The 24671-nt window shown below is 40.6% G+C and overlaps 1 protein-coding gene across 1 annotated transcript in view; it reads right to left on the reverse strand.

The window, feature by feature from the left end:
• Window positions 1-12: 12 nt before the first annotated feature.
• BIN2 (bridging integrator 2) overlaps window positions 13-24671 on the reverse strand; it is a 37812-nt gene continuing 13153 nt past the window's right edge. The window contains 11 exon segments of the mRNA XM_004388342.2: window positions 13-230; window positions 494-568; window positions 3018-3098; window positions 4831-5587; window positions 11007-11089; window positions 12117-12192; window positions 13303-13388; window positions 13903-14010; window positions 15227-15322; window positions 15886-15980; window positions 16573-16627. Coding sequence (XP_004388399.2) covers window positions 201-230; window positions 494-568; window positions 3018-3098; window positions 4831-5587; window positions 11007-11089; window positions 12117-12192; window positions 13303-13388; window positions 13903-14010; window positions 15227-15322; window positions 15886-15980; window positions 16573-16627 — 1542 coding nt within the window. The 3' untranslated portion in view covers window positions 13-200.

The following is a 24671-nucleotide window of genomic DNA, read 5'->3' on the forward strand; positions in this document are numbered from 1 at the left end:
TCCCTCCCTCCCTCCGGTCTCTATTAATGCTAGGTCTTTAGAGACCACCAGCAGTATTCATACTATATATGAACCTAGGAATGAGTGCTGTATCTAATGTCCCTCTGACCTACAGCCTCTGTCCACCCAATAACCCCAAAGGCCTGGTTGTAGAGCTTCTCTGGGGAGATGTGAGGGGAGGGGGTCTTGGCAGTTTCTCTTCAAAGTTGTGCGTTTTGACTTGTAGATACCTGGAAAGCAAACATGATTGAATTAGATACCGAATCTGCCCTCCCACCAACCATTCAAGGGGGTAAAAACTTAATTTGCTTCTACCAAATTATATTTCATGTAATGCCACTGGCCTCTACTGAGGGAGGTGATGTGAAACTGGTCGTTGGGATTATCATAAGGACTTTGTTGCACATATTATTCATTATATTATTCACCATCTCTTCTTAAGGATTCTCAATCTCGCCACCCACCCTGTTCTCTGTGTATCTGTTTCCCTTACCTCTTCTTGAGGCTCAGGTGCTATGACGCTGCTCTCTCCTGCAACTGTAGAGACTTGAAGTTCAAGGCCTTGGCCCTGCAAAAAGAAGATTTCTGCCAGTGAGAGGTACCTCAACCTCTCCAGCTCTCAGCTTAGAAGGGTCTTTTGTGCCTTACACTTTAAAGGGATCATATACAACACAAAGAGCAAACACATAATGTTTCATTAGAGTCTGAAGGCATCAAAGCTTTACTGTTATCTCCACTTACAAATGAAGAAACCAAGACTTGCTGGGACAGGAAACCAGGTCTTTGGACTCGAGTCATTTCCATGATCAGATACCATGTGACTATTTGTGTGACATGGTTCTGTATGTGCATCTATGTGGGAGTGTGTGAGGGTATAAATATAGTCTTAAAACCACTACCCACCACTTTTAGACTAACCCTCAAGAATGCACTACAGCTCTCACCAGGGGCAGATTATCCAATAAGCAAGGTAAGCATAGTGCTTACTTTGCTTACCAGATCATCTTCAGTGAAAATTTTCTTTTTTTTAATTGTGCTTTAGGTGAAACTTTACAGAGCAAATTAGTTTCTCACTCAACAATTTACACACAAATTGTTTTGTGATATTGGCTGCAATCCCTGGGATGTGTCAACACTCTCCCCTTTCATACCCCAATTCCCCATTTCCATCCATCCATTTCTCCTGTCCCTTCCTGCCTTCTAGTCTTTGCTTTTGGGCAGGTGTTGCCCTTTTGGTCTCATATACATGACTGAACTAAGAAGCATGTTCCTCACGTGTGTTATTGTTTGTTTTATAGACCTGTCTAATCTTTGGCTGAAGGGTAAACTTTGGGAGTGGGCTTTACTTCTGAACTGAAAGGATGTCTAGGGTCCATAGTCTCAGGGGTTCTTCCAGTCTCTGTCAGACCAGTAAGTCTGGTCTTTTTTTTTTTTTGATGAATTTGAATTCTGTTCTACATTTTTCTCCTGCTCTGTCCGGGACCCTCTACTGTGATCCCTGTCAGAGCAGTTGGTGGTGGTGGTGGCGGTGGTGGTGGTGGTAGCTAGGCACGGTCTAATTCTTGTAGTGAACAATTTCACATGGGTTTCACCATATCCTGATTACTAAGTAAGCACAGATAATGACGTGCTTACCTTGTTTACTGGGTCATCTGCCCGTCAGGGACTGTAAATTTAAAAAGAGGCTTTGATTTTATAGGAAGGTGCTGTGGGGTTGGGAGATAGACAGATGCCAGCCATACCTAAAAGCAGAATCTTGGATGTGGTGCAAAAATGTGAAATCATTCACTACAGATGATCTGGTAAGCAAGGTAAGCACTGTGCTTATCTTGCCTAATGGATAATTCACCCCTGGCTCTCACACTTAGACAGGCAGTTAGGATAGGCAAGTGGTATAACTGTTTCTTTGGGAAAAGTTCTAGGTTCGGAGATGGGAGCCAAAGGTGTGGAAAACCCTGTCTAGGAACTGCTATGCCGGGGCAGGGGGTGGCGGGGGGGCACAGGCATTCGAAGGTTTTATTTTTTTAATTGAGATATAATACACACCCTACAAAATTCATTCTTTATAGTAGAACCTATTTCTAATAGTGTGACAGACACTTAAAATTCTAATGGTTTATCCTTTAAGGTAATTTTCCTTCCTCCCTCTCCAGGCTTTTAATTGCCTCACAGGTAATAAGATCACCTCCCCAAAACTTAGCAAAATCTTCATTTTCTCTCAGATGATTCAAATGCTGAGCATGAACAGAGTTTTCCCCTAGTTAAATTTACATTTACCCATTTTTATATGTGAGCATCCATAATTCTGTTTGAGAGAAAATATGATTTACAATGCATCTGCAAGGGAAGTGAGCATATTTTGTAGGACGTAGGCTTCAGAGCGTTGGTGGCACTGATAGGCTAGGATCTACAATGCTCTAGTTGCTTAATTCCCCAGGAAAAAAGAAATGTCTCCTTAGCTGATGATCAAAGCAATCCCACAGGAGAGGCCGGGGAGTGGGGAAACATTGTAAACCTCAAATACAAGTAGATGGATTCAGGGGACAGGAGGTTGGGTCCTGTACCTCTTTTCCAGGCAGGGCAGTGTTACTAGACTATTCCTCAAAATGGCCACATGTTATCTTGGCCCTCATACTCTCCCCTTCAATCAGATTACTCCAAGAACATCAATTGGATCTGATATTCACCAGAGCCAAACAGAGGTCAATCTGTTGCTGTCTCCATACTAAAATCATTACAAAGTCAAATTTCAATTAATTTTGGCACTTTCTATAGCTCTGAGTTTGTCTTTTCAGTGCAGAAAATTGATAAGTGGCTACGTTTTACCTGCTCAAAATTCTGTATTTACTCAGCGCTTATAAACTGTTCACAAGTCCCGAATCTCTCTCTCAGATGATCAGCCTCAGACTAGAAACCAGCCAAGGAGAAATATTATAATCCTCTCTGTTAGGGCCCTCAGTGCCTCATGAGATTACAGACCGAGGGTGTAATAATCTTAATGACTTGGATTTTAGTACCTCAGGGGAGTCAGCTGAGGTAAACTCATTGTTCTCTTCCTTGTCTTCCATCTTCCCTGCCTCACTAGGCTCTGAAAAAACCTGTGGATCAAAGTGGAGAATGTAGGAGAAAGCCCAGACTATAGCATAAAGTTCACACTTTGGGTGTCACCCTTATATCCTTTGTCCACATTATCTCCTCTCAGATAGCAGGAGGCTCCCGAGGTAGCCTGGTCAACCTTCAGTTAGGCATAGGCAGTAGTAAGGTGGTATGACTTGAGGAGTACCAGAAATTTCATACTCTTCTCCTAGATATCCACATAGCTCTCTCCCTGGCCCCCTTCATTGCCGGAATGTCACCTTCTCTGACCACCTTATTTAAAACTGCAATCCAGCCCCTATTCCCTGTGCCCTCCCCTACTTTTCTCCACATCTCTTATCACCACTAAATTGTAATTTTACTTAATTTGGTTTCTTGTCTGACTCCTTCCACTAGAATGTGAAGGAAGGCAAGGACTTTGTTTTGTTCATGTTCATATCCCCAATGCCTAGAAAAGTGTCTGGTACATAGTACAGGCTCAATCAATAATTACAGAATGAATGAATGAATTTTGGTACCATCTACTCAGATGTCTCACCATAATCCTCTCTACAACATACCTGACAGGTGATCATACATCCCATACATCTTAACAACAAGGAAGGAGAACTGTGTCTCAAGGAGGCCTGGTGGTGCAGTGGTTAAGCGTTTGGCCGCTAACCAAAAGTTCAGCAGTTTGAATCTACCAGCCGCTCCTTGGAAACCGTATGGGGCAGTTCTACTCTGTCCTATAGGGTCACTATGAGTCTGAATTGACTCAACGGCAATGGGTTTGGTTTTTTTTTTGGAACTGTTGAATGTTCTCCTTGTATTGATCCAAAATGGACCCTCTTCTATCTTTTACCCAAAAGACGTAGTTCTGCCCTCTGGAGTTTCATAGAGAAAGTCAAACCTCTCTTTTATAATACCCTTTCCGTGTAATTTGAATAGGACTTGATTTCCAGATCTTTCATCAAACTGGTTGCTCTCCAGTTAGTCGGTGTCTCTCAATTTTAACACAATCCTTTTCTCATCCATACTCAACTTTCAAACGGCCATCCCTGATGGCTTTACCTTCCTCTGTGAGTTCCTGATTCTAGTTCTCTCTAATCAAAGATACACCTTGGAAATTTGCTGATGCCATTTCCCTCAGGGTCTATTCCACAGTCACAAGTAGGACAAACAAATGAGACAACGTCCCCCACCTCGCCCCATTAAAAATGGTAAAGCTTAGGATGCTAGTTGTCGGTTCTTTATATTGGGAACTCCCAGAAACTGACGCTAAAGAAATAAATTAGTAAGAAGCTCCTCAGAATAATATTAGAAATAAGCCTTCTGCAGAAGTCAGTTGTTCCCTAAGAGCAGAGTGGCTATAAAGATATGAAATCTTCCCCCAAACCGAAAAAGCTGTTCAGGGTTACCCTTAAGACTATAACAGTGCTGTGTGCTGCTGAGTCAATTCCAACTCGTAGCGACCCTATAAGACAGTAGAACTGCCCCATAGGGTTTCCTAGGCTGTAATCTTTATAGGAGCAGATTGCCAGGTCTTTTCTCCTGTGGAGCTACTGGTGGGTTCGAACCCCTGACCTTTCAGTTAGTAGCCAAGCACTTAACTATCGTGCCACCAGAGATCCTTTTGAGACTATAATATAATGGCATAAAATCTTACCAACTATGGCACAACTTGACTGTAATAAAGATGGTCTATGTGGGGGTTGTAAAAGGGAGTAAAAACCCAATGAGATCCATTCTCACCTGAGAGATCATCAAGGTAGGTGAAGTACAAAGTTCTTCTGGGTTCAGATGGTGGGTAGTTTCCTTTTCTCTGGCCTCAGGATTTCTTTCTGGCTTCTCTGGTAACTCTGGATCAGGAGATACCTCTATGGAGGTCCTAGGACTGGGAGTCCCAGCCCCGAAGAAGGCCCTAGAGCTGGTAGGTGAACCCCCTTCAGAGGTCGTAGGGCTGGAGGGTATGCTCCCTGAGGAAAGCCTGGGGCTAGGACTGGCTCTGGGTGGAGGAGGCCTACTAGGGGGCGCTGAGGTCCTCGAGAGAGAGGCTCTCTTTGGTTGTTCAGATCCTTCACTTGTGGTGTGGGTTTGGAGGACTACTTCTGGAAATGATGATGAAGGCTGCTCTGAAGGGATAAGGGCTCTGCCTGATGATGGAGCTGGGGAGCAAGAGAAAACTTCCTCCTGGGACTCCCCACCCTCAGTGGTGGGAGAGGGCTGAGTCTGAGTTGGGCCATTGTACGCTGGCAGAGGCTCTTCTTCCTCAGAGGAGCTAGCTTTGGCCCCTCCCCCCTCTATTTCCTTATCTTTTAAGGGTTCTTCTTCCATCTCAGAGTTGTCCTCTTCCTGGGCTGGATCAGGTGCCCGCTCTTCTTCAGCTGCTGAAATGGATTCCCTCTCACTCTTCAAGGAAAGTGCAGAGGGACTGATAGGTGAGGTGAGAGGACTGGAGGCTGTAGATGTTCGAAGTGGGGCAGAGATGACCAAAGAACGTCTGCTGCTGCTAAAAAAGGAACATTAAGAGAGCTAAAATCTGGAAGCAACGTAAATATCCAAAAAGAAATTATGATGCATGCATATAAAGCAGAATACAATGATGTTAGAAAGTTTGTACATAATACACAATAATGCTTATGTTATAAAGTAAAATGAAAAAAAGGCCATAAAATTTTATCTATATCATGACCTCAATTATGTAAAAATATGTAAAGAAAAAAAGAGACTGGAGAGAAACAGCAAAATTTAACAACTATTTTCTCTGTGGAGAGGATTAATGGGTGATATAACTAACCTATTATGTACTAAGTATTTTCACAGCCAACATCTGCTTGAATTCTACTTCACTTCTTTGAGTGCCTCTTATGTACTATCTGCCGACTGAGCAACCCACAAATATTTACTCTAGATTTACCAAACTATGTGCTATGTCCTGGGAAAAAGGATGGGACACAAGGGTAAAAGGAGGAGGAGAGAAACTTAGTTCCTGCTCTGTGGGAGTTTCTGATGTGGGGTAAGCTGCATGACAAAGTTCTTTCCAGCACTAGCATTCTAGGAGTCAGTAAGTTTAGAAGACTCAGGACATAGCAAAAAAGGCTGAATTTCCCTATACATTTCTGGGACACCTCACTGTAAGTGATGGTTAAGTTGAGAAGAATGGATAGTTAGAACTCTGGCTTTCAATTTTAGGAAGAGGAGAAATAGAGCTTTTGCAGCAAAAGGGATTTCATCTAGGAACTCCACATTGGCCCTTTAGTAGTTTTTAATAGTCTGTTAACTAATTGTTAAATGAGTGATACAAACAAATGTGAGGTCTATTCGTCCTTCATGTCCCAAGCTCAGTGTCAGTACCGCCTTGAGTCTCCCCTGACCATCTGCACCTTGGTGATTATTTACCTCTCTGAAATTCCTACTGCTCTCCTTAGGCGCCTGGTATATACAAACTTATGTTGTTCCTTGTCTCCTTAGGCAATCTTCTGTCCTTCCAACTTTCTTTAGTGAAAGGATAAATCTCCTGTATCTTTGGATCCCTAGCATCCAGCATAAAGCCTTGTGCATAGAAGGAACTTAATAGAATTTCCTGAACAAAAGCTTCCAAATGAGAAAGTGATCACATTCTGAGGGACCAGTGAGTCGCTGAAGCATGTGTGAAGCTTGAAGAATGCATGAAGACAAAAGACACCACAAAAAAACAGTGGAAAAGCAAACCATAACAGACTGGGAAAAGATATTTGCAATACATATTATTAAAGGATTAGTATCCAGAGTATACAAAGAGCTCACACAAAGCAATTACAGAAAAAGATAAATAATTAAAAATGAGAAAAGAATAAACAAGCAGTTCACAGAACACGAACCTCAAAGGGTCAATAACATGAAAAGATGCTCAAGCTAACTAGTAATTGTGGTGCCATGAATTAAAATTACAAAAAATTCCTGTTTATACCCATTAGTTTGGAAGAATTAAGAAGTCTGACAAGAATGAGGAGCAATGGAGGCTCTTATTCATTGCTGGTGGGTTGTAAATGCAAACAATCACTTTGGAGAGCAATTTGTCGAGGTGGCACAAACAGTTTGTGCTTGACTGCTAGCCTAAAGGTTGGCGGTTTGAACTTACTCAACAGCACCACAAAAGAAAGGCTTGGCGATCTGCTTCTGTTACAATTACAGCCAAGAAAACTCTACAGAGCAGTTCTACTCTAATATGTGGGGTGGCCATGGGTCAGAATCAACTCGACAGCAACAGGTTTGGTTTTGGTTTTTAGTAAAGCTGAAGAAGCCCCGATGCACAAACCCTATGACTCAGCAATTCCACTCCCAGTATACACCCTAGAGAAACTCTTAATAATATTCACAAGGAGAAATGTAAAATACGTTCATTGCAACATTATTCTTAAGAATGAAAAATTGGAAAACAACCCAAACATCCACTAGCAGGAGGACAAATAAATAAATTGTGAACTAGGCATACAATAGCACCCACACTAGTTATGAAGAGGAAAGATTAGAGCTAGCAACATGCAGCAACAAAGATAAATCTCAAAAATAATACTAAGAGAACAAGGCAGCTGCAGAAGAATTGTTGTTAGGTGCCGTCAAGTCTATTCCAACTTAGCAACTCTATGTACAACAGAAACACTGCCCAGTCCTGTACCATCCTCACAATTGTTGTTATGCTTGAGCCCACTGTTGCAGCCACTGTGTCAATCCATCTTGTTGAGGGTCTTCCTCTTTTTCACTAATCCTCTACCAAGCATGATGTCCTTCTCCAGTGACTACTCCCTCCTGATAACATGTCCAAAGTATGTGAGACGAAGTCTCGCCATCCTCACTTCTAATGACCATTCTGGCTGTACTTTTTCCAAGACAGATGTGTTCATTCTTCTGGGAGTTCATAGTATATTCAATATTCTTAGCCAACATCATAATTCAAAGGGATTGATTCTTCTTCTCTCTTCCTTATTCATTGTCCAGCTTTCACATGCATATGAGGCAACTGAAAACACCATAGCTTGGGTCGGGGCACCTTAGTTCTTAAAGTAACATCTTTGCTTTTTAACACTTTAAAGAGATCTTTTGCAGCCGATTTGCCCAATGCAATGTGTCGCTTGATTTCTTGATTTCATGCTGCTTCCGTGGGCGTTAATTGTGGATCCAAGTAAAATGAAATCCTTTACAACTTTAATGTTTTCTCCGTTTATCATGATGTTGCTTATTGGTCCAGCTGTAAGGATTTTTGTTTTCTTTATGTTGAAGTGTAATCTATACTGAAGGCTGTGGTTTTTGATCATCAGTAAGTGCTTCAAGTCCTCTTCACTTTCAGCAAGCAAGGCTGTGCCATCTGCATAATGCACGTTGTTAATGAGTCTTCCTCCAATTCTGATGCCCCGTTCTTCTTCATATAGTCCAGCTTCTTGGATTATTTGCTCAGCATACAGCTTGACTAGGTATGGTGAAAGGATGCAACCCTGGCGCACACGCAATATCCCCTTGTTCTGTTCTAACGACTGCCTCTTGATTTATGTACAGGTTCCTCATGAGCACAATTAAGTGTTCTGGAATTCCCATTCTTCACAATGTTATCCATAATTTGTTATGATCCACACAGTCAAATGCCTTTGCATAGTCAATAATACACAGATAAATATCTTTCTGGTATTCTCTGCTTTTAGCCAGGATCCATCTGACATCAACAATGATATCCTTTGTTCCATGTCCTCTTCTGAATCTGGCTTGAATTTCTGGCAGTTCCCTGTCCATGTACTGCTGGAACTACTTTTGAATGATCTTCAGCAAGATTTTACTTGTGTGTGATATTAATGATATTGTTCAACAATTTCCACTTCTGTTGGATCACCTTTCTTTGGAATGGGTACAAATATGGATCTCTTCCAGTCAGTTGGCCAGGAAGCTGCCTTCCAAATTTCCTGGCATAGACGAATGAGCACTTCCAGCACCGCATCCGTTTGTCAAAACATCTCAACTGCTATTCCATCAATCCCTGCAGCTTGGTTTTTCGCCAATGCCTTATGACTTCATTTATGTAAATAAAGGTTAAAAACATGTAAAACAATATTTTATGTGTGTCTTAGTCATCTAGTACTGCTCTAACAGAAATAGAACAAGTGGATGGCTTTAACAAAGGGAAATTTATTCTTTCACAGTCTAGTAGGCTGCAAGTCCAAATTCATAGTGTCAGCTCCAGGGGAAGGCTTTCTCAGTTGGCTCTGGAGGAATGTCTTTGTCATCAATCTTCCCCTAGACTAGGAGCTTCTCTGTGTAGGGACTCCAGGTACAAAGGATGCGCTCTGCTCTGGGCACTGCTTTCTTGGTGGTATGAGGTCCCCCATTTTGCTGGCTTTCCTTTCATCTCTTGTAAGATAAATGGTTGTGCAGGCCACACCTTAAGGAAACTCCCTTTACATTGGATCAGGGATGTGACCTTAGTAAGGGTGTTACAATCCTACCCTAATCCTCTTTAACATAAAATTACAATCACAAAATGAAAGACAACCACATAATACTGGGAATCATGGCCTAACCAAGTTGACACATGTTTTTTTGGGGACATAATTCAATCCCCGACAATGTGTATGTATGTACGTGCATAGTATAAGTAAAAAGATGTGCATAGAAATAATAAATATAAAATTCAAGATAGTGGTTACTTCACACATCTGATAAGGTTTAATTTAATATCCAGAATATATATAGAGCTCCTACTACTAAACAACAGAGACAAACAACCCGATTAAAAAATAGGCAGAGGACTTGAACAGACATTTCTCCAAAGAAGATATACAAATGGCTAATAAGCACATGAAAAGATGTGCAACATCATTAATCATTAGGAAAAAGGAAATCAAAACCACAATGAGATATCACCTCACACTCACTAGGATGGATTATCAGAAAAATGGAAAATAACAAGTGTTGGCAAGGATGTGAAGAAACTGGAACCCTCAAGCATCCCTGGTGGGAATGTAAAATGGTATTTGGCAGTTCCTCAAAAAGTTAAAAACAGAATTAACATATGACCTAGCAATATTCCACTCCTAGGTATACACCCAAAAGAACTGAAAGCAGAGACTCAAACAGATACTTGTACACCAATGATCACTGCAGCATTATTCACAATAGCCAAAAGGTGGAAAACAATCCAGAGTCCCTCAACAAGTCCCTGGGTGGTACACAGATGAAACAAAATGTGTATATATATACAATGAAATATTATTCAGCCATAAGGAGAAATGAAGTACTGATACATGCTAGGACACGGATAAACCTTGAAACATTATGCTGAGTGAAATAAATCAGATACAAAAGGAAAAATATTTTATGATCCCATTTATATGAAATATCTAGAATAGGCAAATGGATCGAGACAAGTTTATTAGTGGTTACCAGTGATTAGGGTTAGTGGAGAATGGGGAGTTATTACTTAAAAGGGGTACTGAGTTTCTGTTTAGATGAAAAGCATTTGGAAATGGATAGTGATGATGGTTTCACAACATGGTAAACGTAATGTCACTGAACTGTATACTTAAAAATGGTTAAAATGGCAAATGTTTTATTATATACATTTTACCACATACACACAAGACAGCAGCTACCCCTGTACCTCTGGTGGGAAGCAGGAAGAGAAGGTGATTGGGGAAGGGACACTGGAAGCCTCAACTATATTTGTAATAGTTGATTTCTTAAGTTTGGTGGTAGGTATATGGCCATTTGTTGTATTATTCTTTATACCTTCAGTTATATCTGAAATATTAACCAAAAAGTAAAAGACTTTATATAGGAGTGTGGAACAAACCACATCATGCACATGAATACAAAGGAAAGGCCAGGATTTTGGATGGAGATGAGGGTCTTGAATATGTGCATACACACAGATGACAAACAGAAGAGTCTGACAAGTTGCTCACCTTGATAGTCCCTTCACCACAAAGACTTTGTTGGAATGTTGCTTCTCCAGTTTGCTCATCACCTCATAGAGATTATGGTTTAGCTAGAGTCAATAAGAAAAAAGGGATGCTAGCCAGATGGAAACCCGAGACTGGCATATCCTTTTTCATCTCTCCTTCAGACAGCTTCCCTAAATAAAACCTCCCCACCCTTTCAACTCAGATCTGTCATTCCTGTTCATCTCGCCAGCACTAGTACTATCTCAGGGTCCTGTCAAGCCACCCTTTCTTCCTTGTCTGTGTCCCGAGTTCTGCCTCTTACATCAGATGGCAGCTCTCTCAAGGCGGGGTCCATAACTGATATGTGATTCAAGTTTCTAGTTTCTCTCAGGTGCTCAGCATTTAGTTATCCAGGGAATAAAAATTAATACTAACTTGGCAAATCATAATTTAGCCAAAGAAACTATGGAGAGAGTATGTGTATCTGTGTATGCGAATATAATCAATATTATAATAGCAAAGGATCTTGGAATCCCAGGACTATATGGCTGCCTGTCACTGACAAGTAGTTATTCAAGACTAACTACCTAAGAAACTAACCAGTGGTTAAACATTATCCTCCTTGCTCCCCACCACCAAGAGATGGAGATTTTACCACTTGGTTCCTCATTTTAATCGTTTCTTCCATGTGCCTAACCTCCTTTATTCATGATGAAGCTGAAGTTTGGATGGTTTTATTTAGCTGTTAATGGAGATGAAGAGGTTCTCTGACAGTGTGTATATGTGCTTTATTTTAATAAAGAGTCAATCAAGTACTATTATTTCATCATGAGATAAAAGTCAAAATCTTGTGTCAATATGGATAAAACCAAAACCAAACCCATTGCTGTCAAGTTGATTCCAACTCATAGCGACCCTATAGGACAGGGTAGAACTGCCCCATATGGTTTCCAAGGAGCGCCTGGTGGATTTGAACTGCTAACCTTTGGGTTAGCAGCCACAGCTTTTAACCACTACACCACCAGGGTTTCGGCCAATATGGATAGTTAATGAAATTATGTAAATTAGGGCAGCCTTCACATTTACTAGAAAATCCCACCTACAAGTCTAAATTGGCCAGATGTTTCTCACCTTGCTCATCTCTCTGTAGAAAACATCCTTCAGGTTGGAAATGTTTTGGAAGATGGTCACGTAACAGCCAATACGACTATCAGGAGGCAAAACAACAAACACACCCAGGAGTAAGTGATGGTAAAGGAGGTCTTCATTTGAAATACAAGGTAGGAGCTTAAGCCAAAGCCAGCACTACGAAGGCTCCTCGGAGAAAGGCACCCCACTTCCTAGACTCACGATGTTCTGGGATCCGGTTCATCAGAGCCAGGCTAGGAGCACACCTGACTCTCAGGTGTCAGAAGACCATGGAAGACACTATCAGTCCAGGCTGACACCAAAGTAAATGGATTTCAAGTTTTATGAAGTTATCTGATTTGGGCTCTTTAAATACAGAAGTAGACATGAAAGTACTTTAAAGAATTTATATAAGGCCATGTAATTATAATTATTATAATAATTGTTCTTTCTCTTTATGCAATACTTGGGCTTCTATGAAGCTGCATGTACATTAATGGAATTCTACTTTAGATAAATTCAGGAAGTTCACATTTAAAGAAACTGTTAAATTTTAATTCCATTTAAATTAACTTTTTAGAATACATGTAGTCATTAGAAAGGCTCCATCATACACAGACTAATAGTAAATGATAATACAAAAATACTCTGATTATAATTGCATTATCTTATACAATGAAAAGAAAATATGATATAAATGGAGTTTCTGTTCAGATTCCTATTCCAATGTAGAAAAGAGTATCTAAGACATTTTAGCTACTGTAAGCAAAGATGCCTTCATTAATGCAAATAATCATCCCACAGTTTATCTTCTATGTACACCTGAATGTCCATGAACCAGGCTTGTTTAAAATGATACACACTTGAGCATGAAACCAGATACATCTAGTATGCATGATGATGGCACTTTACTTGCCAAGATCTCTCCTATTTAAGAAGACTCTTGCCTTCAAACTCAGAAAAACTGGCAGGGCAAGAATGGTTATCTCCGTATTGCAGATGAAAAAATCAGGGTCTGGGGAGATAAGGTGGCTTGGCTAATATCACACAGCAAGTTAGTGGCAGGGCTAAGACTACATCCCATTCTTGGACCAGGGCTCTTTTCATGAGGTGCCATGCTTGGGCTGCTGGGTGTCCTGTGCCTGCGGTGGCCAAGGAGTTCAGCTCTTTCCTAAATCTCAACCATTACCTGTTGTAAAGAATAGGCAGCTCCTCCAGTAGTTCTTGGTTTAGATCTTCAAACACTATCTGGGCTTTACTGAACTCTTCCTCTGCCTAGGTGGTAAAAGAGACAAGACAATTCCCCTCAATCCTGAACCTGAAGCTAGAGGCTGCCCTCCTTCATCCTCTGCATTTTTTCAGGGACTAGGCTTACTTGGAACGAGCCCTGGTAGTGCAGTGCCTAACCACTTGGCTGCTAACTGAAAGGTCAGCAGTTTGAACTCACCAGCCGCTCCTTCTGAGAAAAGACCTGGCAATCTGCTCCCATGAAGATTACAGCCTAGGAAATGCTATAGGGCAGTTCTACTCTGTCACATAGGGTCACCATGAGTTGGAATCGACTCAACTGCAACAATAACAGGCTTACTTGGAACCATGCCTCTCTTTCCCTAGCCTCAAGTCTCTGATTATCCTTACAGCATCATCAATGTCAGAGGAAACAGGATTTCCTTCAGGAAGCTGGATGCTGACTTTATCATTTCCTAAACCCAGGTTGGCCTAGCCACCTGCCACTATTACGTGGAGAGGGAGGGCAGGAAGCATTTATCAGGCTTTATATTTTTTTTACCTTGGCAGCCTTGGCCTCATCTTTCTTCTTGGCATTCTGCACAGCTTCCAGGTGGTGCCGGGCACTGTCATAGTCCACAAGTTTCCGACCCCGCTTGGCGATTCTCTCCTAGCCCAGGGTGATCACAAGAGAGAGCCTTGATATTCACTTTTCAGTGGCCAGGATGTGAGTAACAGAATACCAAGTGAAGAGGCAAGATTCCTAGATCCTATTGTCAAATTTCACTTTCTAACAGGGTTCTGTGCTCAAGGGGTCTCCCTTATCATCTGGAGGAGATTCAATAAAGGGCAATCCTAGAGAGCATGTGGAAGCTTGCACTAAATTTTAATATTCCCTATGTACCCACTAAGAATCAGGAGAAATGGCCTTGAGAATTCCACTAAATTTAAAGTTAGGAGTTTTGGGCCTTAGTTCCAGCTCTGTGATTTACTAACTTTATGACCTAGGACCTTAGTAGCCTAATCTTCCCTATATAGTGTTACGAATATAAAGTGCTTTGAAAACTCTAAATCACAGTGAAAATAGTAAGTAAATTATTATGAGCTTTAAATCTGCCCAATCTCATTCAAACTACAAATTATACCATGAAGAAGCAAACTGTGTCATTAGTCCCTGTCTCATTCTCTCAATCACAAAATTTGAAAAGATCTTAGCGATTATCTGGTTCAACTTCCTATACAATACACGAAGCTTCTTTACAGTGTCCAAGGTAAGTAGTTCAGCTTTTGCTTGAACAGAAAACAGAGAATCACTACCTCACAGTGTATTACATTTCGTTTTTGGAAAGCTTTAACTATTAGAAGCTTAAGTCAGCCTTCGATTTCTTCCTATTAATCTAAAAAATCAGCACAGTGCTCAATCGAGTAGGTGTTTAACAAATATAAGTTGAATGAATAAATAAATTCTAGTTTTGCTTTCTGGAACAGTTTAGAACAGGCTGAATTCTTTTTTCACCTAACGGCCATTAAAGTATTTGAAGACGACTATTACGTCTCCTTCAAGTTTCCTCTTCTCCACAATAAACATCCTTAGTCCCTTCAGCTGTTTCTCAGAGCTAAAAGGGATGCCCTGCCCTGGAGCTAATTTAAAAACCAGACTAAATCTAGCTGACTGAAATTCAAGTTTAAACATAACCTTCACACTACCTCTAACCCTGGACCCTATTCTCTTGTCTAATCCTCACCCTTAATCCTTCTCCTAACCTTCTACTCAACTTCATTCCTAACCATGGGGTTCAAATTTTTACTTGTAACGTTTAACCTAATATGTCCTCTAACCTGTATGGGCCACCTACAACCCAGCCTTGATTGTATAAATTGAGTACCTTAATCTCACTGAACTGGGCTATGTAATTTTCCATGGTCCTCACAACCTGGTCTGTCAGTTTCTCTTCATAGTCTTCCCAAAGGAGATCATTGTTCTGTGGGATAGAGGCAGAGGCTGGTGAGGACTCTACTTCTCAACATCAACTGTCCACCAGGTAAATACTCAAATTTTACTTCCAAAAAAATTTCCTTGTGGGAGCATACTATTTAGAATATCATGTTGGAATGTTGGAGAAGTGTCAGAAGAAGAAAAGAAACAGCCGTTACTCCCAGGAGCTCCTCTATAGGAGAGTGGACATACATCAGGGATTAAGAACTGGAATATATGGTCAGATCCCTGCACTGTAGAGCTTGGAAGATAGGGAGGCTTGGAAGTAAATAACTGCAAGAGGTTAGTTTTTAAAAACAACTGACCTTCAGGAGGCTAAACTCCCCTAAGGTTTTAAAAAGAGGCAGAAGGTCAAGAACAGAGTGCTCCACAGATAATGGAGAACCTGTTTTTACCTTAATGATGGCAGCTTCCTCTTACCACCCAGGGACTGAAGCTATTCAAAGGAACAATGTGAAATGGCTCTTTTGTTTTCCTATTTGCTTGGATGGAGAAGTTGCGGGCAGGAGTTGAACACTGAAGGAGCTGTAAAGCCCAAGCTGCCCTTACCCCTATGATGGCCTTTAGCTCCTCCTGACCGTCCCACTCACTGCTGTAGATCTCCTGCAGGGTTTCTGACACTCTCTTTGAACTTTCATGCATCACTGAAAAGAGAAAACTCAGTTCTACTGTAAGGTTTCCCAAAAAGTAGCTTGGTATCATCACATGGGTGCAAACAAATCAGTGGGTTCCAATTCAGAAGGACAAGCTCAGAAGGTTTGGATTATCAGTAAGGAAAGCTGGATGGGGTTGGACAGGAAAAATCACTCTTCCTAGGTCCCCACTACGGTCGATTCTGACTTACAGGGTTGCTGTAAGTCAGAATCTACTCAACGGCAACAGGTTAGGTCCTCAAAGTTCCAGGAGTGAGGGGCAGGCAAGGGATAAAAAGCTTCATTATGCCTGTCTTTTTCCTGCTGGCTTCCATCCTCCAGACCTCTTAGTCATTGCATAAATGTCCTCTGGATTTTAGCAGCTGCATAAATGCCCTCTCTACAGTATCCAAGATAAGAAATAGTTCAGCTTTTGCTTGAACAGAAAACAGAAATTCACCACCTCACAGTGTATTGCATTTTGCTTTTGGAAAGCTTTAACTATTAGAAGCTTAAGTCAGCCTCCCTCAATTTCTTTCTATTAATCTAAAATTAGCACAGTGCCCAACAGAGCAATGGATTCTCCTGTGGTGCAATTACCTACCTTTGACGGCACTAAGGAAGTTCTTCAGGTCCTTGTATAGCTTGTGGCCTTCTGCCTGAAAGGGATAAGTACCTTTAGTGACCAAAAAGATACATTTAAAAAGATGCTCCAGAGATCAAAGTAGAAAAGTAGGTTAAAAGCAGAAATCACTCCTGAAATTTCTTCAAATATTTGCAATTGTTATAAATTAGCCTTCACTCTCTTTACCAACAAGTTTGTAGGTTGTCTCTTCTGAGTCAGTGTTGAAGTTGGGAGACTGCTAAAGCTCCCATGGCACTGGTGTGTCTTCTTTCTTTTCTTCTATCTGTTCTCCCTTCCAGGGAACAATAGCCTATACCCAAGTTTCTCTGTTAAAATTTAAATGTCCTCTATGTGCTACTATCTGATAGTCTAACACCCTCCTCTATGGGAAGATAAACTGCTACCATCTTCCGCAGACACCAGGCCCTCTTCCTTCACTGAACCCTCACATAGGCCAATCTTCTCCTTCCCTAATGTTCTTCTCCACCTTGTCTCATGTTACTCTTCCCTTTTCTTCCGTCAGTCACCTGCTTTATACTTCTCCAAGGAGCCTCGCTGTTGACTCTCCTCCCGTTCCAACCCCAATGTCCTCATCTATAGCCCTATCCTTGGTTTTTGCTCCTGTGTTTGAATTCTCACTTTTTTAGGCTAGGAACTCCAAGCACAAACTAGGTCTCCTCCTCCTTCTAAAAATGAAAAAGGGATGGAAGGAGAAAAAGGTGTATTTAGAGTTAAAAGTTCAAATCTCAAGCCAATAGATGAAATGCTTTTATTATAACTTGGACAACTGTTCATTTAGCCTCTGCTTCTTGAATACCTCCAGCAACCAGAAACATACAACCTGTCACGCAAGGCAGTGCCATTTCACTTTTAAATAGCTCTGACTGCTAGAACTTTTGCCCACTGGTCTTAGGTTGATCTTCTGTACCCACAAAGTAGATCTAGTTTATCTTCTATGCATGTTTAGACATATCTTTCACGTGCCCTTCACCAAGTCTTCTTTTGCATATGTTTTCTCAATTGTTCTTCATGGTGTTGTTTCAAGTCCCTTCCCATTCTGGTTTCTTTCCTCTATGTGAACTCCAGTTTCTAAGGTTTGGGTGGGAAGGGAGTTTGAGGACAGGCAGTTGGCCATTTTGGAGCCTGACTTCACGAGTTTGGGACTGGACTGAGAGGTGCAGGACACTTCAAGGGTACTCTACAGGGCCAGGCCCACGGGTCAGAGAGGAGAGCCTCAGACCCATTCAGGTGATGGAGTATTTGAAAGTGAAGATGCATTACAAAGTACATCATAAAATACCTATCATGGATTTTTTCATTTGTTTTCTTACTTACTTGTGTTCATTACTAGAGAGGCGATTGAAAATACCAGAAGTATAAAAAAAATTATGGGAGAAAAATGGCAAATTCAGAAAATTCTATATAATTACTTAAATTTTTTTTTCTGTGGAAATCTTTGGGAAAAGATCACTCTAATTTCTGCAGCAGAAAGTCTGGGTCTATTTGGTCAAATAAACAAAGAAAACTTGACTATTTCATCCATCTTCTTGCCTGCGGGGTCCACCTCTAAGCCTGTCCAAACTCTTGACCATACCTCAGCTTAAAAGTCCCTCTCAAGGGGACTGAGGACAGAAGAGAGAATGCAGAGGCTCAAGGTATGAGATGATACAGGCAGCCTTAAAGGAGTCAAATGAACTGTCAGAGAGGGGAGAGAAGAACAGGGATTATGTAGCATATTACAGCTGATGAGACTCTAGAGAGCATTAAAAAAAAAAAAAGATCAAGAAAGGATTAGATGCTACAGAGAGGTTACAATGCAGGAAGAATGGGTAAAAGTCACTGAACTTGAAAACTGGAGGTCACTGGTGACCTTTGAGAAAGCACTTTCAATAGCATGATGGAGACAGACTCAGTCAGTGAACAAAATTCAGAAACACTCAGAACTCACCTGGAAGAATGTCTTGCTTCCTCCTTGCCCTCTCATGATAAAATACCTTGAGAAAAGGTGCTTTTTCATTCACAGAAAAAAGCTTAGTCTAAGATGTTAAATTTATATAACATCTTTTAGTCATAGATAAGACAGGTAGATAAAAGTTTCAGAGTTTTGAAAATGTGATAAAGTTTAAAAGAGTTTTGGGGATTATAAAAATGACAACTTCAAATTCTGTTTGAAAGAAAACAAAATGAACTCAATTTCTTACTTCACCATGAAAATCTGATCTCAAAAATGCATATTGAATAACAAAAGCTAATAAACTATCTTGTATAATTTCCACAAACAAGATTTTTAATTTTTTTACCCATTAGATATTATATGGCTTGAAAAGCTGATCAGTAATCAAAACTACCATCTACAGTTGTGCAGACTGTACACTGCCCCAAACTAGGGGACACTGTTCTACTATAATCAGTAAAATGCGAATGTCTTCTGCCCTCTATTACACCTCACAAAAGACATCTCCATTTCTGTGTTTTAGAATCAAACCTCTTGGTTACAAAAATTTTTTCTTTATGCTCTTTCTCTTTCCTTCAAGGAAATGTAGTGTGTGGGGGTGGGGGATGGACAGTAGAGGACATCACTGGGTGACATTTTATTTCTCTGACCTGTCTGTCCTCCCCTAAAATGTCTCCAGGCTGAATAATCCCAGCATTTTTGTCCTTTCCTGACAGATGTGACTCACAGTCTTAGGTTCTCACCTGTCTAGATGTCAACTAGCAAGTTATTCTACTTCTCTGGCTTCAGTTTCCTCATCTGTAAATGCAGCGTAAGGCCATTTTCAGCTCTCAACTGTATGATTTTGTCACTTCTACTCTCTGAATCCTTGCCAAATTCTTGACATTGCCATAAAGAGTCTGAGTCAATGCTCCCCACCCTTACACAAACATTCCCAGTCCTCAGTTAATGAACCACTTACTCCAGAAGCTGGTCCTAAGCACTCAGGTATACAAACAAAGCTATGTCCTAAGAGACTGGGGTATTGAGGATGCAGAAGATGGTCGCTGTCCTGGGGGCTCCCCTACTTGCTAGCAAAAACTAGACTCAGAGAAACCCAGACACTTAGCAGAACAAGTGTAAATTAAATGACCAAATCTTGAGCAAATGCCAAAAGTACTTGATATAATGGAGGTCTAGGAGGGAAAGATGAAGCTATATTGTTAGATTTGATTTTAAGGGCAAAAAATTGGAAGCAGCTGTCACTATCAGAAATAAGAGATTAAAATGCTGCATGAGGAAGATAATTCTTTTTATGTAGTATGTTTTGAAGACAGGGAAAACAAGCAGAGCCTCAAAGAATTTCTGTGGAAATTTGGTCAGGAAGCTGGGTAAGCAGCAAGGCCTTGAAACCGGGCTGGGACGTTTGGAGTGATAGGAAAAGCTATTCACAGAAAGTTTACATACAAGTTGACTGGGTGAGGGACAGAGCACATGACCAACTGGTCCAACTTCTGAAACTCTTCACTTTTCAATCTCCATGACCTTGTCGTTTTTCCTCCTGTTCATCATAACCACCCCAGGTCCAGCCTCAGACCTGACTGAACTATCACTGACTATCTTCTTCCTTAAACTGTGAGACCCTTGAGGGCAGGTGCATTCTCTTATTCAAACCGAAGTGCCAGCATCTAAGACAGTGAATAGCATGCAGCAGGCACTCATGAAATGTCTGTTAAGTGAACTTATCAAGAGAAGACTTCCCAAGCATGTTCAACCACCACTTACTATGGATGCATCAGTCTCTCAGTCAAGAAGTTTTTCCTTATTTCTAACCTAACTCCATTTCATCTCTGAAGGATATTTTCCCCCTCAAGTGATGTTTAGATGGTGTGCCTGCACAAGGAATTCTGAAGGGATTGTCCTAACTGATCCTCTTATTTTTCTTGATGGCCCCTTCCTTCATCTCCTTTATCTCTTACCCTTTCTAGCCACACATCTGCCCTTGTAGGATAAATTCTCTGGGGAGTCATCCTATAAGACTGAGAGAGAGAGAGAGAAGACTGAGGGATGGAATGAGCCAAGAGTCAGAAACCTTTCAAAGTGGGTATCAACTTAATCCTGCTTTTTTCATGCTGGAGTTAAAAGTAAGACAGTGACTAGGGTTTAGAAGAAAAAGCACAGGGTTTAAATTTGAATCCTAGCTCTGCAACTCATGTGCTGTTACTTGATTAAATCACTTCCCCTCTCAGTCAAATCCTATTTCCCATCACAGGTAAAATGAAGGTAAAAATCAGTGGCTGCCAAATACTGCTCTCAGACTAGCTAAAAAACAAACAAACAAACAAACCCATTGCCATAAAGTCAATTCCAACTCATAGGACAGAGTTGAACTGCCCCATAGGGTTCCCAAAGAGCACGTGGTGGATTCAAACTGCCAACCTTTTGGTTAGCAGCCATAGCTCTTAACCGCTATGCTACCAGGGTTTCCTCAGACTAGCTACTACATCATAATCCCCTAGGAAGCAGAATATAAAACACAGATTCCCTAGTCAATGATCACCTATGGTTGTTAAAATCACAAGAGAAGGAGGCAACCAGACATTATGTGCCTCCTGGTGGAAGAACTTAATATTACCTATAAAGAATTTTTGCCAAAACAAACAAAAACAAAAACCTGAACCTCATCAAGCCTCTGGATCTAACTATCAATTTACAGAAAATATAGTAGACAGAGGAACATGTTCTGTAATACCACAGGGAGGCTTCAGCAAAATTTAGACTGTAGGAAAGTCAGCAAGACAAACAACCTGGAATCATCAAATAAGCTGCACAAAAGGGGATGAGTGGAAACCTACAAATTAAGAGACTTAATCGTAAATCTCTAAGAGACTTAAACATGTCAACAAGTTGAAAGGTAGTGCTCTTACTAGCAGTCTGATTTAAAAAAATACACTGAAAAGTAAATCATAACACAATCAGGAAAATCTGAACATTTTATAAAATTAATGAATTATTGCTAATTTTTAAAGATATCACTAAAACTTGTATCTTAGAATATTTAGTAAGTTCCTGACTTATGAGGTATTTGACTTACGACGAACTGCACTTATGACGGTCTGTTTCCTTTTGGGTTTTTTGGTACATTTTATTGTTAGTGATATGTACTACATATAATGTTGCAGTGTGTCATTTGCTAATGTTATCATTCTCAGATGTTCACTTGCAGATGTTCAAAGATAGGATTTATAAAGATACTGATAATAAAAGTCAATAATAATGAAAACCAAAAACAAAGGTATTCTACTTATGTCAGAACTGACTTATGATGGAGTCGTCAGCATGGAACCCCGCTATAGTCAGGGACTACCTGTATTACACTGTTAAGTGAAAAATGCAAGTTGTGAAACCATATCCATGGAATAATCTCACTTTTGTAAACCTCATATATATATTTACCATAGATATGTTTAGATACCATACATATAATTAGCAAAGTAACTGCGAGTATATAAAACAAAAATGGTTGTAGGTTGGGAGGGTATGAAATTGTTATTTTTTAAGTTCATTTTCTTCTTATGTACTTACTGATTTGTTGCAATGAGTAAATAATATTCTGTAGAAAAACATTTTTTTAGGTGTGATAATGATATTGTGACTACATTTTCTATTTTATTTTACTGTTGTACTTTTAAGTGAAAGTTTACAATTCAAGTTAGTCTCTCATACAAAACTTTATACATAGTTATGTGACCCTAATTGCTCACCCTATACTATGACAGCACACTCCTTTCTACCTGATTTCCTGTGTCCATTCAACCAGCTCCTGACCCCTCTCTGCCTTCTCATCTCACCTCTGGACAGGAGCTGCCCATTTAGTCTCATGTACCTACTTGAGCTAAGAAGCACACTCTTCATGAGTATCATTTTATGTCCCATAGTCCAGTCTAACCTTTGTCTGAAGAGTTGGCCTCAGGAAAGGTTTTAGTTCTGGGTTGACAGAGAGTCCAGGGCCATGCTCTCTGGGGTTCCTCCAGTCTCAGTCAGACCATTAAGTCTGGTCTTTTTACTAGAATTTGAGTTTTGTACCCTGCTTTTCTCCTGCTCCATCAGGAGCTGTTGTGTTCCCTGTCAGGGCAGTCACTGGTGGTAGCCGGGCACCACCTAGTTCTTCTGGTCTCAGGCTGATGCAGTCTCTGGTTTATATGTATGGCCCTTTCTGTCTCTTGGACTAATACTTTCCTTGTGACTTTGGTGTTGTTCATTCTCCTTTACTCCAGGTGGGCTGGGACCAATTGATGCATCTTAGATGGCTGCTTGCTAGCTTTTAAGACCCCAGATGCCACTCAACAAAGTAGGATGCAGAACTTTTTCTTAATAAACTTTGTTATGCCAATTGACCTAGACATCCCCTGAAACCATGGTCCCCAGACCCTTGCCCCTGCTACTCTGTCCCTTGAAGTGTTTTGGTTGTATTCAGGAAACTTCTTAGCTTTGGTTTAGTCCAGTTGTGCTGACTAGCCCTGTAGTGTATGCTGTCCTTCCCTTCATGTAAGATAATTCTTGTCTACTATCTAGTTAGTGAATAACCCTCTCCCTCCTTCCCCACCCTCATAACCATCAAAGAATGTTCTCTTCTGTGTTTAAACCTTTTCTTGAATTCTTATAATACTGGTCTTATACAATCTTGGCCTTTTGTGACTGACTAAATTCATTCAGCATAATGCCTTCCAGATTGCTCCATGTTATGTTTCACGGATTCATCGTTGTTCTTTACTGTTGTGGAGTATTCCATTGTGTGAATATACCATAATTTGTTTATCCATTCGTCTGTTGACGGGCACCTAGGTTGTTTCCATCTTTTTGCTATCACGAACAGTGCTGCAATGAACATGGCTGTGCATGTATCTATTCGTGTGAAGGCTCTTATTTCTCTAGGATATATTCCAAGGAGCGGGATAGCTTTTTAAGCAAGCGCCAAATCGATTTCCAAAGTGGTTGTACCATTTTACATTCCCACCAACAGTGTATAAGTGTTCCAGTCTCTCCACACCTCTCCAACATTTATTATCTTGTGTTTTTTGGATTAATGCTAGCCTTGTTGGGGTGTGTCATGGATTGAATTGTGTCCCCCCAAAATATCTGTCAACATGATTCCCAGTATTGTATGATTGTGTAATCTGATGTGATTTCCTATGTGCTGTAAACTCTAACACTATGATGAGGCTATACTGATGACGTAAGTGTCTTAAGCCAATTTCTTATGAGATATAAAAGAGAGAAGCAAGCAGAGACACATGGAAACCTCACACCACCAAGAAAGCAGTGCCAGGAGCAGAGTGCATCCTTTGGACCTGAGATTCCTGGGCTGAGATGCTCCCAGACCAAAGGAAGACTGATGCATCATAAGGACCTTCCTCCAAAGCTGACAGAGAAAGCCTTCTCCTGGAACTGATGCCCTGAATTTGGACTTGTAGCCTACTGGACTGTGAGAGAATAAACTGCTCTTTGTTAAAGCCATCCACTTGTGGTATTTCTGTTATAGCAGCACTAGGTGACAAAGACAGGTGAGATGGTATCTCATTGTAGTTTTGATTTGCATTTCTCTAATGGCTAATGATTGTGAGCATTTCTTCATGAGTCTGTTAGCCGCCTGAGTGTCTTCTTTGGCGAACTGCCTGTTTATATCCTTTGCCCATGTGACTACATTTTTTAAAAGTCCTTATCATTCAGAGATTCATAATGAATTTTTTATAGATGAAATGATATATCTGGAATTTGCTTTATAATAATCAAGGATGGGGGAAATGGGTGGGGACACAGAAGAAACAAGATTGCCCATAAATTGATAATTACTGAAGGTAGGTGACAGGTACATGTAGATTCATTATTCAAGTCTTTCTACCTTTATAAAGAAATTTTCCATTAAAAAAAAATGCTTACAAGTACAGTACAGACTCTCAGGGTCTACTCCCAGAGATCTTGTATTTTTAAATATTTCCTAAATGAGTCTGATACGCAGTTTTAACTACTGAACTAGATGATAGATGGCTTAGTCATCTAGTGCTGCTATAACAGAAATACCACAAGTGGATGGCTTTAACAAAGAGAAATTTATTTTCTCACAGTCTAGTAGGCTACAAGTCCA

The sequence above is a fragment of the Trichechus manatus genome, unplaced genomic scaffold (genome assembly GCF_000243295.1).
Source record: "Trichechus manatus latirostris isolate Lorelei unplaced genomic scaffold, TriManLat1.0 scaffold00209, whole genome shotgun sequence".
Classification (NCBI taxonomy): Eukaryota; Metazoa; Chordata; class Mammalia; order Sirenia; family Trichechidae; genus Trichechus; species Trichechus manatus.